Genomic DNA, 13,712 nt, shown 5'->3' on the forward strand with positions numbered 1-13,712 from the left:
TAAAGGAATATGGGCAAATGTGCCACTTCCTTAAACGTCGTCAAGCAGACAAACAAAATCCTGACAGCTGAGAGCATCCCCAAAACCCAAAACTAAAACCAGCTCCTCTCCATCTGAAAGCAGGTTCTCCTCATTAGGCAAGTCAAGAGAAGTCACCAATTTCTGTGGTAGGTTCTAAGTAGGAGATTCTTAAGTTTTATTTTGGAGACATGCAGAGGTAATTGCCAAAAACTTACACTCATGAAATCAGATGCTGCTATTAAACACCTCGCACAGATATCCCTCATGGCATTGCATTATTCTGGTCTTGCAACACTTTGTTTACCTTCAGGTTTGCTATTTTCTTTTGACAGACACAAAGAACCTGAACATAACCAACCAATACTCAGCTTGTCATAAAAATCAAGCACCTGCCAATGTTTGAGTTGACGATACTTTTCATCTGGTGACTGCAGTCTGGACATGTGTGCAAGAAAAGAAAAAATGAAGCAGAAAGCACTAACTACATTTAGAAATGTGTCCAATTTAAATTCCTCATCTTTCTATTCAAGAAAAACTCCCAAACTCACAAACCAGGTAAAAGCAGTCCAACTATTTCTGCCACCTGAGCATCAGAAACCGTGCAGCATCGAGACAGGCACTAGTTATACTGAGATCAGAAATACGTAGTAACGCCTGCCTGCCAGTGCTGCATTTCTATTGCTTATCCTATGTCACACCAAAAGACACAAGGCAAAAAATAACCACCATGTACAACAGGCTGCTAATCATCAGGCAAATTTAGATACAAAAGAACACGCATGTAATTTCCTTGGAAGGCATCTGAATTTTTTTCAATTACATTCCCTCTCTAAACTCATTGCTACAGACGTTCCAGAATAATTGTGATCAAGGTGCACTTCATATACATACATACCTCGGGTACCTTATATCGGACAGTGCCACATCAAGGCTTTAGGAAGAAGAAATAGCACTTGTACTACTTGTAACCAGGTAACTGGGCACAACAGGAGCTTAGCGGGGCTCCCTTCCCCTCCACGCTTCCCGAGGGTTCATATTTTAGCCCCACGTCACTCACTGAAGTACAGTACAATTATGTTTATCCATTTTAACCTTCACATTTCGGGACCTGAGGGAAGATTAACTGTGTTTCCAGGCACCAGACATAACACTTGGTATGAGAAACAGCTCCACTCCAGCCACCTACTTGGCAGTATCAGCTCCGCTGGTTATGAGGGTGTTAATCAGAAGCTCATGTCCGTATCTTGCAGCCACGTGCAGAGGGGTGTTACCATCCTTGTCGACACAGTCGATTTCCCCTCCTGCAAAAGACATTTTTGTGCAGTTTAACACCAAAAGATGAAGCACAAGCCAGTGACCGCAATTGTTATTTCTCTCTAGAGAATTTAGTATAACCAGTCCAGCCACAGAGACACTAAATTTCAGAGACTGAGAGCCAGCATCCAGCCTCCAGCCACTGGACCTGAACGTGGTCTGGCCGCGACATCTTCGCCTCCCTCTCCAACTGCAGTGGTGGGGGAATATGGTGGAAAATAGGTGAACAGGATGACTCACAATCTAAAGGTACAAGTGGATGCTTTGAATTAAACTAACAAAATAAACTGCCGAGACCATGCCCTCATTTGGAAAGGTACTGCCACTCAACCTTACCTGTAGGACAACGAAGGCCAGCAGGAGTACACTGCAAATCACAAGCGTGTTGTGCCTTCCCGGTGACTTACCAAAGAACAACCAAATAGCACTTAAGTAGAACTTTTCCTGTTGCAGTTTCAGCCTGTCATCTCAAGATTTAACCTCACAAGCAGGAAAAATAGTTTATTTCTTTCTTTCATAGAGCACCATGTGCATTGCTGATCATTTTTTTAAGCACCACGACACTGCTGACTCATGGCAAACAAGCTCCTGATCCTCGACGAGCCCTGGATGCTTTCTTGAGGAACCACCACCCACCCAGCTGCCGCCTCTCTGAACTTGTCCAGCTGCTAGTCCTGTCTGTGTGGGGCATCTTGCCTTTGCTTCGCTGGCGTTAAAAACTTCTGCCTCCAATTCTGCAGGATCCTTTTCCACTCTGACTCCACCTTCTGCCAAACTAACAGAATCTTCCAACTTCATGTTTTCTCCAAATGTTAAAAGCACATTTTCTGTTCCACTGTTCAAGTTGGTAATGAAAGTGCTGGATAGTTCCAGGCCCAGGAGGGAAACTGAAAACTCCCTTGCTACACTTTTCATTTCGACAACAATCCATTCATCACTCATCTCTGAGTGTAGTTTTTCAACTAGTTATGTACCAACACTGTAATATTTCAATACTCCACTATTTTCCTGTGAGAGTACTTTATGAAAGCATGTAAAAAGTCCTGCAGTCATCAGGACAGGATGATATTGAGTGCATGTCCACTACTCACAGGAGGTAACAGGCCACAAGTGCGACAAGAAAAGTTCTCGTAAAGCACTATGCAGCATTTTCTAACTGTAAATCAGAGTCAATGAAATGCTGGGACCGATTCCCTGGGGTGCAGCCTCCATCAGCAGAGGTCTCCACAAACATTACCTGCCCACAGAAAAGTCACAGGACGGTGCTGTGTTCACAAAGCCTATCACCCTGCTGTAGAAGAGAACTCCGATGCTCTGGCATCTTTTGCTCTTGAGAAATCTATGCCAGGTATTGCCCCAATGTGCTTACAAGCAGTTTGTTCCTTTGCTCGTTTGAGAATTTGGCACTGACCTATGTAAAATTCTCCAGAATTTCTTTCCTCCCATTTTTAAAGATAGGTATCACATTTGCAATTTTCCACTTTTAAGGTAATCCATTCTTCCTCTAAAAGTCACGGGAGACAGCAGCCAGAAATTGAGATGCCTTTAGCCCCCTCATTAAGTACTGCAGAATGAATCTCCATCTCTTTAAATCATTGACATTTCTCTCTTCCGCAATATCCCATGGCAGTAAGGCATAAAGTCACTTGCCATCAGATCTGTGTGCAATATTAAAATTAGAGGGGCAACAAATGAAGAAAGACAGAAGTGAAACCCAAGTAACTCAGAGTGGAGAGGCGTGAAGGACAGAAGAAGAACTACCAGTCCTTTCACACACAAACCCAACAGAGGGCAAACAACAGCTGTAAGTTAGAGAGAACATTTAACTAAACAACTGAAAATTGCATTAAATCACAGTTTCTTCTGGTTTCCCCAAACTTCTTTTGGTTATTACTGTTTTATTTACTGAAGGAAAGATTTGACAACAGTTTGCATGGTGACCTGAAAGAAGCACAACTTCGCAAAGATCTCCATTTAAAAATATAATCTGGTGTTAACCTGTCACTACATTTACATCGTGTCTTCACCATCTCACATGAAAGTTCCCAGAGTGGGATTTCGGGAAACAAACAAACAAACTCCAACCAATCAAGCCACCCCAGACCACCCTGCCTGGTAGAGGCCAAAGCTGGGAAGGGTAAGTGAAAAACCAGTAACAGTAACCTCTGTCGATTGGAATCATGCCTCTGCCACAGCTCCAGCAATAATGTTTGTTATGCTCTGTAGTATTGTTGGACGAAAGAGAAAAATGACTGATAATGAGGAATCCTGGCTATGCCAGAACAAGCGAGGTGGTGCTGGTCCACCCTCCTGTGTATTTACTCAACGCTTAATGAAGGCAGTGGCGAGGGATGGAGCTAAGGGAGGTGAGAGAAGTGCAGCTGCCCAGTGGAGGGTAGGGAAAACGGTCTGAGCTCTAAGAACCCCAGGGCTCCCAAGGAAGGACAACCAGAAACTTAAAAAATTTGAGAAAGAAAGCCGTGCCTGCTTGTCAGCAGAAAAAAAGACCTAAATACAGCTTTGAACTCTTGTTTCCATGTTAAAAATCACAACAGATCAGCTGCACCACCACCAGCTGGAGGAATACGGGATTCTGCTCACAACCAAAATCTCAGCTTGTGGTGGCATGCTGGAATGAGAGTTGTCAGTGCAGCTCAAAGCCAGAAGTTGATGGAGAGCACTGAGCAGCTCTCAGAGAAGTCCTTTTGCACTCTGGGTCAGAACAATTGAAAATTGCAACCTTGGAAACGGCAAATCTTTTGGAGAGTCGTTAAAGGGACTCAGAAACTCACCGTTCTGAATGAGGGTTTGCGATCGTGTGAACCTCCCATGGACAGCTGTCATGTGCAGCGGGCTCTTCCCATCCTTACTCTAAGAGAAACGAAACATAAAACTAACCAGTTAGCATGTAAATCGGTGGTAACAACCTGAAATCTCTCAGCTCGACATCCTACAGCTAGTCTTCAGATAAACACTGTACATAACACCCGCTAGAAACCTACAGATATATGACATATTACTATTTTACATTAATTTTAAGCAACATTTCCCATTCAGTCATTATTCTCCCTCGCCCTTGCAACAAGTGGAAGAAAGAAAAGCACAGGAACCATAGAGCTAAGTGGGAACAGTCTCTGAGAGATCCATGTATCCTGCTTATCCATCTGCATTTTATAGATGCATCCCAGGATAAAAGTCGCTACATTGAAAGGTTTTGGTTAATAAATTTTCACACAATCAAAAATAGGATATCTACAAAAGACAATTAGAAAACAGGCATACGAAAGGAAAGGTACAATGAGTAGAGATCTATATTTTGGGTCCTGGACGAAGAAACTGAGTTTGGGGGAGCCGAGGAGCTGAGAAAAACAGCAAGGGAAAGATAGCAGCCTCCCTCCTCACATCACCTGATGTTTATCGGCACAGGGGTTTGCACTCATCGGCAAGAACAATCCTGTAATTTCGTTTTAATCATTCTGAGTTTAAATAGTGCACTGAGTGTTCACTGATCGCCAGGGACTTGCCAGAGCTGTTAAATGCTAGGAGACCAGTTTTACAGATAGGAAACTGAAACACGCAGTTTAAAGTAAAGCAATCAAAACCTTCTATGAGCTCAGGGATCCCAAGTCTTCTGGTACCTATGCCAGTGCCCTCTGTTGCATAACAGCAAGTTCCTTTCCGTCTCTTCAAGACATATCAATTGCATCTCAAAAGCAGATATCCTAACCAGAATCAGCCTTTGTCAACTCAGGCTCTAAAATGGGTAAGCAAACAATCTTCAGTTCTTATTTCCCTGCAAAAGTCAAAAGGAACTTTTTTGAATCATGTTTAATTAAATCCATATTGTAAGGGGAAGGAAAACACCAGAAAGGAACAGTTCCTTGACTTACCACCACTCCCTGAAACAACATTTTGACAGAGCTCCTGAGACCGTGTCTTAATAGTGGTTCATGCCTTCAGGAGAGCGGCTGGCTTAGAATTTAAAGCTGTCATTATATTTGTCAAGGCACTGAGAGCTCCTCTGCTAGGAAGTAACCTCGCCCAAACAGTTTAATGACCAACATTCTCAGCATCACTCTACCTCCACCAAGGTTTTAAAGCCCTGCTGTACTCATTATAAGACTCATTTCCAGTCTCCTGAGGTATGCAAACTAGGGTAGAGTAGAACTGAAGAGCTGCAATGCAAGTTTTACCTGAATGTTAACATCTGCCCCATTATTCACGAGCAGTTCCAGACACAGTGCTCCATGCGTGGAGGCAGCAGCAAAATGCAGGGGAGTGAATCCGTTATTATTGGGCTGATTTACATTAGCACCATAGTCAATCAGCTCGTTAACCACAGAATCCTGGCCGTTGTAGCAGGCGATGTGAAGTGCAGTATTTCCATAGATGTTCATTTCATCAATCTAAAACAAGACCAGGAGACGCAGTTAAAATTACAGGCATCGGCTCGCCGTTTTACATAACGCACAGCCTACTGCAAACGAAAATAGCTGGAGGCTTGAACTGTCATAGGGCATATTTCTCACCAGTAAGTTTCATTGACAAAAATATACTCCCAGAGAGCTTAATTTGGAATGCTTTACCTTTACTATTATTAACTCTTTATCCTACTGGCAATTTCTAAAAGCCAGTATGAAGCTGGTAGTAGGATCATGATCCTGACAAAACTCCTAACAAGCTGGAAGGCTTTTACATGTGACTGGGAAAGGAGGATAAATAGAAAGCTCACCATCTCTATTTTAAAAATAAAAATAAAAATTAAACCACCAACTGTTGAACTTCTGTGAATAGAATCAGGCTTAGGAGTTCTTTCCACACATTTGCTCTGGCAAAGGAGCGAAGATGTCTGAGTGACGGGAAGGTGAAATGGCACAGCCATTTACACTTCAGTAGGAACCCCCTTTCAGTAGCTCAGTATTATAAAGATGTAATTAAGATTATGTTACTTCTTGATGACTGGCTGAGTATTACTCAACTGCAGTGCTGTAAAATAGGATAAGACAGATTGTACAAAAGACTCGGGAGTGATTGAATATCCTTCCACAAAACACAGGCATCTCAAAGATCACATCCCCAGTGGTGAAAGATGTGGAAGTTTAAGGCAATTATTAGCATAGTACTGCTAATAACAGGAAACACCTATTCCCCTTCAACTTCACAGTCTACAGCCTGTGAATAGCGACTTCTGACACTTTTTTGGCAGGTCAAGTCAGCTGAAAATGTAATAGCAAACCCAATGGCTTTATTTGACATCTCTGATTAACCAGAGCAGGTTCTTCTGGTCATCTCACCATTGCTTTGAGCCACCAAGTTGACAATATCACACTAAGAGAAGAACTCTGTGCCCTACAAAAAGTTCTTGATAATTCTCCTCCTTCCCTCCGTCAACTACGGAGGAAATACAGGTCCCTAAATGTAAACAGCCTCAACTGTTCAGAGGCATATGCAGTGTACACGTTGAGAACAACCACCCCTCATACCAAAGGGAATGCTAAGCCAAGGTAAATTCCATTATCCCATCATCCTCTGCAGGAACAGCATCTATTTCTGACTTCTTCCGCGAGATGGCCTGGAATTTACTGTCCATATCTGACATTTTTTATTCCAGAATGTTTCCTGACTCTTGAACCAATAAACCACACGAAGCACAAAGGCTTCCAGACAATGAGAGCTACTTTCTTTAGAAGCTCTGCCAGCATCTGCAGCAGCATCCATAAGAAAGCCAAAAAGAGTATCTCCATACATGGACAAACACGGAGGCCACGAAGAGCGCGTTACCACATACCTCTACCCCCAGGTTAAGGAGGTGTTTCACAATGTTAATCTGCCCGTTGGATGCAGCTGCATGAAGCGGGGTGTAACCCTTCTTGTCTTTACAAGTCACTTCTGCACCGTGATTAATCAGTAAGGCAACAACTTCCAGGTGACCTTCAAAAGATGAAAGAGAATGATCAGTAAGTACAGCGTTCTACACCATCACTTCTCCCAGATTACTGCTTTCTTGCTAATGCACTGCCCCTTTCGCTGCTGCTTCACAACACTCACACGGTTTTACAAGGGGAAAAAAAAAAAAGCACTTTTGCTCGATTTCTTAATCCTAGCTCCAGGCCTTGTCAAGAAATCCATGTGTTCACATTCATCAGGTGCGTCAAATTTCTCTTTACTGAATTCGTTTTCCAGTCATTAAAAGAACAAAACTGCACCTCTTATTCTTTTATTTCTCTAAAAATAATAGTTTGGGTTTCATCCTCTCTGCCACAGAAAGAACAGTGAGCACAGGAGCATGACAATGCAAGTCCCCCAAAGCCGCATCCCATTGATGTCATCTGCAAACACAACTGCTAGCACTTGTTTTTTATTAGCCATACAAAATAACTTTAATAAATGATAAAATGAAGGTATCCTCTCTTCTACCACCGCTAAGGACACAGAAAACTAAATTTCAAGTGAGTGCAGAATTTGATCCAAAGCCCACCGATACACAAAACTGGATGAAAAATCCTGAATAAACATCTAAAAGTCTTGGAATAAGAACTCATGGTCTGTACACACATATTTAGTTTGAGAACTAAAATAACTGCAACAGCCTCAACAGTCAGACTGACTGCCAGATCGATGGGACATCTGTCTCCAGGAGTGAAATGTCTACCCCTGAAGTAGGATCTCCCTACAGATTACAGGGGAAGAGCTGAGCATCTCAAAATGTAATTTATAACCCACCTGGTTCTTAGGTTTCCTCCTCTCTCTGAAGGTCTCAAATCATCTGGGCTGCCTGCCCAGAGAGTGCCCTAACCGCCAAAACTAAACCAAGGTTACTGAGCAATAGTCCTTGATGTTTCATGTTGACGCAGAGCTGTCTGGTTTAGGAATTCAAAATCGACGATGTCAAACACCGCAGGAAGTCATGAACCGAGTTGTACAGCACTTTCACAGCAGAGGCAGCTCTGGTCGTGTGCAAGGCCTGGGAAACTTTGTGGGCAAAGTCCGAAGTGCCCAAACATATTGAATCATTCAAGAAACTACATGAGGCTTTAGAGGGTAAGATGCTCAGGTCTCATTATCTAAATTCTGCCCATTATAGCACAGACTCCCAAATCCCATTGCTAATTTAGGCCTTACATGTTATCCAAGTATTTTGCCAAGTACGTTATGAATTTCTGAAAAGAACTAAGAGGAAAAGCGATGTGGAACAGCACAGCACAGTGCAAAAAACTGTCACCTCTGCAGAGTGGAGTTTAGAGCTTATTAGCTGAAGAGCCAAATCACATTTGTTGGCAAGAGTCTTTCCATCTGTCTGTGCATACGGAAACAAAAAAGCACAATATGCTTTTTTCACAGCTTGAAATCTCCTATTATCTCATTTCCAAAAGCGCCAGGATTAAAATAAAGATTTTGACAGGTCAGATGAAAGAGTTCCTGGCCGAGAGCACACAATACCTCACAAATTATAATCTGGAGTATCCTGCTTGGCCAACAAAAGCTTCTGAACAAGTGTGACCACTATTCACAGGCAACCTTGTTCTTGTATTTTTAAATTATAATGCCCCACTATAAGAAATTTTCCTTTAGAAGTGATAAGGTCAGTCAATTTAATTAAGCAGTATTTGGTAACACTGCTGATGTTCTGAATAGAAGAATCAGTTGCTCTTGTCCACTCCGGAATAAAAGACAACAATTTGCTCCCAACAGGAAGAAAGCCTATGAAGCACTTCCTAATAGTATCATAACTCAGCTACTTGTAAACCGCTGAATTTATGATTGTATTTATCTGCATTTTATATAAAGTAGTTTTTAGCAAAAACCGTAACAAATATAACCTGTACTTTTTCAAGCCCAAATATACTTCAGGCTGGAATTAGAGTCAGGATAAAAAGACCAAAATGAGAAAAGCGACACAAAAAGCCCGCAATTAACTGTGTTAAAAAAGAAACAACAGTCAAGTTCTCACCAGTTGCAAAACCAGTGCATATTTAGGTCATCTGAACCCTTTCCTCTTCAGGATAAATACATGGGCAGGTCTGCCCTTGTCCATTTTAAAACACGCTGTTGGTTTGTGAAGAGGCAATTAAAGAGAAGGAGCGACAGCCAAAGCCTTACCCATGTATGCTGCCCAGTGGAGAGCTCTTCTGTCCTTCTTGTCAAAAGCATTGATGTTTGCCCCCTTGGCCAAGAGCAAGTTCACCATCTAGAAGTAACAACAGCACATAAGCCAACCCTGTAGATCGCACACTCAACAGTTTATAACAAATCATTCTAGCCATAAAGCCATGATCACAAAATTCTGCTTTTGAATGGTAGATCTGTGAATTACAAAGTAGAAAAACAAGAAGCACGTTTTCTAGCAGACTAACTAGAAAAGCAGACTGGATGGATCTCGCACATTTCTTTGGTCTGAAATGAATCCACCACTCTTCTCTCCTTTCCATTCTGGCACTCCATTTTCCCAGGCAGTCACGCTCAAAAGAGCCAAGGACACACTTGAGCTGCTGGAGCAGGTGGCAGAGCTCTCCGGGTCCGCAGGCACACCCCAACCACGTACTGGCTCTGCATGGGGACTTTCCAGCCACTGCCTCACTTCTGCAGGTAGGAAACGTGTCACAGGGTGGAAAGCAGCTGAATGACAGGAATCGTGGGGGTCAGGGGTACAGGGCTCAGTCTAGACCCAGCCACAGCAGGTCAGTCAAATGAATTGGGAAAACAATTAAATCAACAATCCATTGCGGTCTTTAAGCACCTCACCTCGATGTGGCCATTCAGAGCCGCGTGGTGCAACGCCGTCCGCCCACCTCGGTCGGAGACATTGACGCTGCTCAGCATGGGGATGATGACTTCGGCGCACTTCACCGCCTTGTTGGCAGCCGCCACGTGCAAAGGTGTCTGCCAGTTCTTGTCCCGAGCATTGACGTCGGCCGAGTGCTTAATCAATACTTGCACTGCTTCCTGCAACGGCAACACAGTCATAGCCAAGCACTTCAGAGAAATACGTGGGGCCGACCTTCTCGATCACGTCACCTATGCGCGTCACTTACGCAAACCAGACGTGGCCAGAAGGCAGAAAAGAGAATGACATTTAGCAAAAGAACCTCCTGGGCTAGTGAAATGGTATTGCTGATTCAAAGGCCAGAGTAGACATCATCTCTGCCGTGGTTTGGAGCAGTGTCCTCACAATCAAAATTTCCCGGTTGGATTTTCAGATGTATGAAGCTGCCTAGGCAGAGAGCCCAGCCTGTTTGGTTAACTAACCTTCAGTACGTCAGTCATCTTAGCTGCGCTCTCATTTGAAGAAATGAATGAACTTATTTGAGCTCACTGTTACAGAAATCATTTACAAAATGAAAACCAAGTCATTTTGTACAGTAGTATCATAGCAAATCGCTGTTAAGTACTACTTATAAACAGGAAAAAGGAAAAAATGAAAAATAATATGTAAAAACAAGATTTTAGCTTTGGAAAAACATAAGGATCACAGGCAAGGGTTGATGCTGGTGTCCCCAAGTTAGCATCAGCATTCCTTCCCTCCCCAAGGGCTAAGCATAGGCCAAGTGTCTTCACTGCAACATCCATTCTGTCAGCCTGGGACCAAACAACATCTTTTAAGGTTAATTTTGCTGGTTAGAAGCAAATATTTCCCAGCAAGAAAATGTACTGTTCTCTCCTGAGAGACCATCTCACTGGAGAGTTCACAGTCAGCTCTTTCCTACATCTACTCGTGCATCTGCCGTTAAGAAAGTCAGATGAAAAAGAAGATGAAAAAGAAAGTCAGATGAAAAGCCTCTCTCAAAGTTTCGTTTTCTCTCCTCTTCCTTTTTTTCCCCCACGAGCAAACAAAATCCAAAGGAACCACATGCAGCGTGCAAGTAGCCTTGTCTGCTAATTACAACCCACAGCTGGCAAGTGGGAGAGCCCTAGTCCTACATAATACCTTATGCTTTTTCCATAAACTGAAAAATTCCCTCGTAAGCCCAGCCAAAATTTTCTTAAAGAATAACAAACACGCACACAGTGTGTTTAAGCAGCACTTTTGTACGTAGAGTGGCCCAGGAGGGTGCCTGTACCGACAGTACATCCATTACCGGGAGGTTTGGTACTTTGTCCTCAACCAGTCTCAGCAAGTTCATTTTCTGCAGCCACCTCACAAAGTGTCCTCTGACGGATCTGTTCAGTTAGTGACATCGCATCTCTTCCAGCACCCGAATGATGTATCACTCTCGACGTCTCAACAGGATTTGGGGTTGGTTTGGGTTTTGTTTTTTTTTTTAATTACAGGCCTACTCTTTTAAAAGTCATTTAAATGTAATTCACTGGAGACCTACCCAGCTGGGACATGAAGTCAGCAAAAACTTTGACACTTAATGAAGGAACAAAAAAGTTAAGGGAGAATTTTTGGAAGTAAATAGTAAGGGCTGAAATATCTGAGCTAAAAAATATTCAGACTTTTTAAAAAACATTTACACATTTTTGTTTACATCTGCAAATACGCTGCTCTATCAGATTTTGGATTAAAATGTTAAAATCCTTATGGAGAAGTTTTAATTTTATTGTTTTTGAGAGCATGAGCTATCCCTTTTTACTAGCATAATTTCTACATGTGCATGCAGTCCTCAGCTATGGTGTAAGCCGCTGCAGTCAGTGTCTCTAAATATCCCAAGCTATCAGAGAGAAATCTCTTCACTTTATAAAACCCTGAAAGCTGATACATCCATTAACAATGCTGCACAGACACACCTGAGGGCTGCTGACTTGTAAATAAACATTTAAATCCCTAAAGCCCACTTGAATCATCATTAAGACTGAAGTATAAATGTGTTTGTGCTTTTAAGCGATCTATAAAAAGGTGCAAGGAAACGGCTTCTGAACCCTGTGAAAGCTTCATAGTGAAAGACTAATAATAAAACTTGTGGGTTACCGTTTTAAAAGCAACTGTGCTCACTGGAACTTCAAAAACCACACCGAGTCCTACAGGTCAACTTCTGGACCATGAATTTGTCGTCTGCTACCGTGTGAACTGCGAATTCACCTACTGCTACAACCGGTTTTGTCTATTATATTGAACATTCATTAGCTTGCGTATTAAAGTAAAAGCAGCACTGAAAGAGCCTCAAAACACTGAATCTTGTTTGAAAATCATTACTGAAAGTAGCTATTACCATTAAAAAAAAAAAAAAACAAAGAAAAAAGGCCGGGAGAAGAAAATTATGTGTGTTTATAAAATATATGATGAAAAGACCATGAAAAGGCATCAAAGGCTGGTGCCTTCCCCTGCTGCCTCACTGCAGCACCTGGATCCTCACTTTGAGGTACCAGAAGCACCGGCGTGATGGGAGATTTTTCATTGTGCAAGTGGCCTTCAGCTGACAAAGATTTAAAGACGAGACACAAACCCACAGAAAGACATACATTTTCTGTTAGGGCTGGCACGGACAATAAAAATCACGTACTTTAACACATCAGAAAAAAAAAAAAAGAAACGAAGCACGCAGCGATTCCCACGTCAGAAAGATTGTGACTGTTTTTCAAGGTTTAAGCCTGACCTTTGTTTTCCAACATGGCTTTTTGTGTTTTTCCTCATTACAGCATTCATGCTCTATCAGATATTCCTTTCAGAGGGTTTCAGAGGATGCCAGCAGCTGGGAAGCTCCGCCAGCAGCCGAACAATGCCTGAGTTCAGAAGCGAGCCCAGGATTCCTGCCTCCAGGCTTGGCAAGCACTGGGACTGTTATGGAGGTGATTCGAGTCCATCAGTCTCTGGAAGACAGCCACCCTCTGTCTCTTTTACAAGCCCTCCCCTCATCCCCAGCAGCCAGTTCGGTCTGCAGTCGGGCTCACTGTTAACTAAGTATTAGCAGGGTAAAAGTATACAGAGAGGTCCAAAATGGAAAGCCAAGAATAACGGTGCAGTGGACAACACGGTCAGCCTGAGCTCCGCTCCTGACAATTATTGCTGCTCCTTTTTGAGGTAGCAATGGAAGAAGTACAATGTGATGCCAGGAGATTTCTAGCTGTCAGGTAGAACTACGGGCTACCCCTCCTTTTTTGCATGAATCAAATGCATTAACAGAAAACCTAGCGGATGCCTTGAAATGCAATTAACCAAAACAAACTACGAAGTAATACGTGCTGGACCACATACGCATCCACTCCCTTCTGGCACACGCACAGCATGCGCACATCCATCTGGATTTACTCCTCTTTATTTCCCATTTGACTACAATGTGGCTGCTGCAGACCGCTCCAGTCTTGATGACCCACTCCAGCTGATGGTTGCTCAGTCTGACTTGCGACGGGAACATAAAGCATTCCACGCCGTGACAATCAACCCTGTTACGGCTTGGAAGCACCTACAACTAATGTCCTGGGTTTGAGCTAAAACCCAG

At 42.9% G+C, this 13,712-nt stretch overlaps 1 protein-coding gene across 1 annotated transcript in view; it reads right to left on the reverse strand.

The window, feature by feature from the left end:
• LOC104268095 (serine/threonine-protein phosphatase 6 regulatory ankyrin repeat subunit B) overlaps nucleotides 1–10,272 on the reverse strand; it is a gene marked incomplete at its 3' end in the record, with an annotated part of 31,739 nt that extends 21,467 nt beyond the window's left edge. The window contains exons 1-6 of the mRNA XM_009871180.1: nucleotides 10,078–10,272; nucleotides 9,436–9,523; nucleotides 7,124–7,266; nucleotides 5,529–5,741; nucleotides 4,128–4,206; nucleotides 1,208–1,322 (exon numbers count right to left, since the gene is read on the reverse strand). Coding sequence (XP_009869482.1) covers nucleotides 1,208–1,322; nucleotides 4,128–4,206; nucleotides 5,529–5,741; nucleotides 7,124–7,266; nucleotides 9,436–9,523; nucleotides 10,078–10,155 — 716 coding nt within the window. The remainder of the gene's footprint in view (nucleotides 1–1,207; nucleotides 1,323–4,127; nucleotides 4,207–5,528; nucleotides 5,742–7,123; nucleotides 7,267–9,435; nucleotides 9,524–10,077) is intronic.
• Between the last annotated feature and the right edge of the window lie 3,440 nt (nucleotides 10,273–13,712).

The sequence above is a fragment of the Apaloderma vittatum genome, unplaced genomic scaffold (genome assembly GCF_000703405.1).
Source record: "Apaloderma vittatum isolate BGI_N311 unplaced genomic scaffold, ASM70340v1 scaffold23320, whole genome shotgun sequence".
Lineage (NCBI taxonomy): Eukaryota > Metazoa > Chordata > Aves > Trogoniformes > Trogonidae > Apaloderma > Apaloderma vittatum.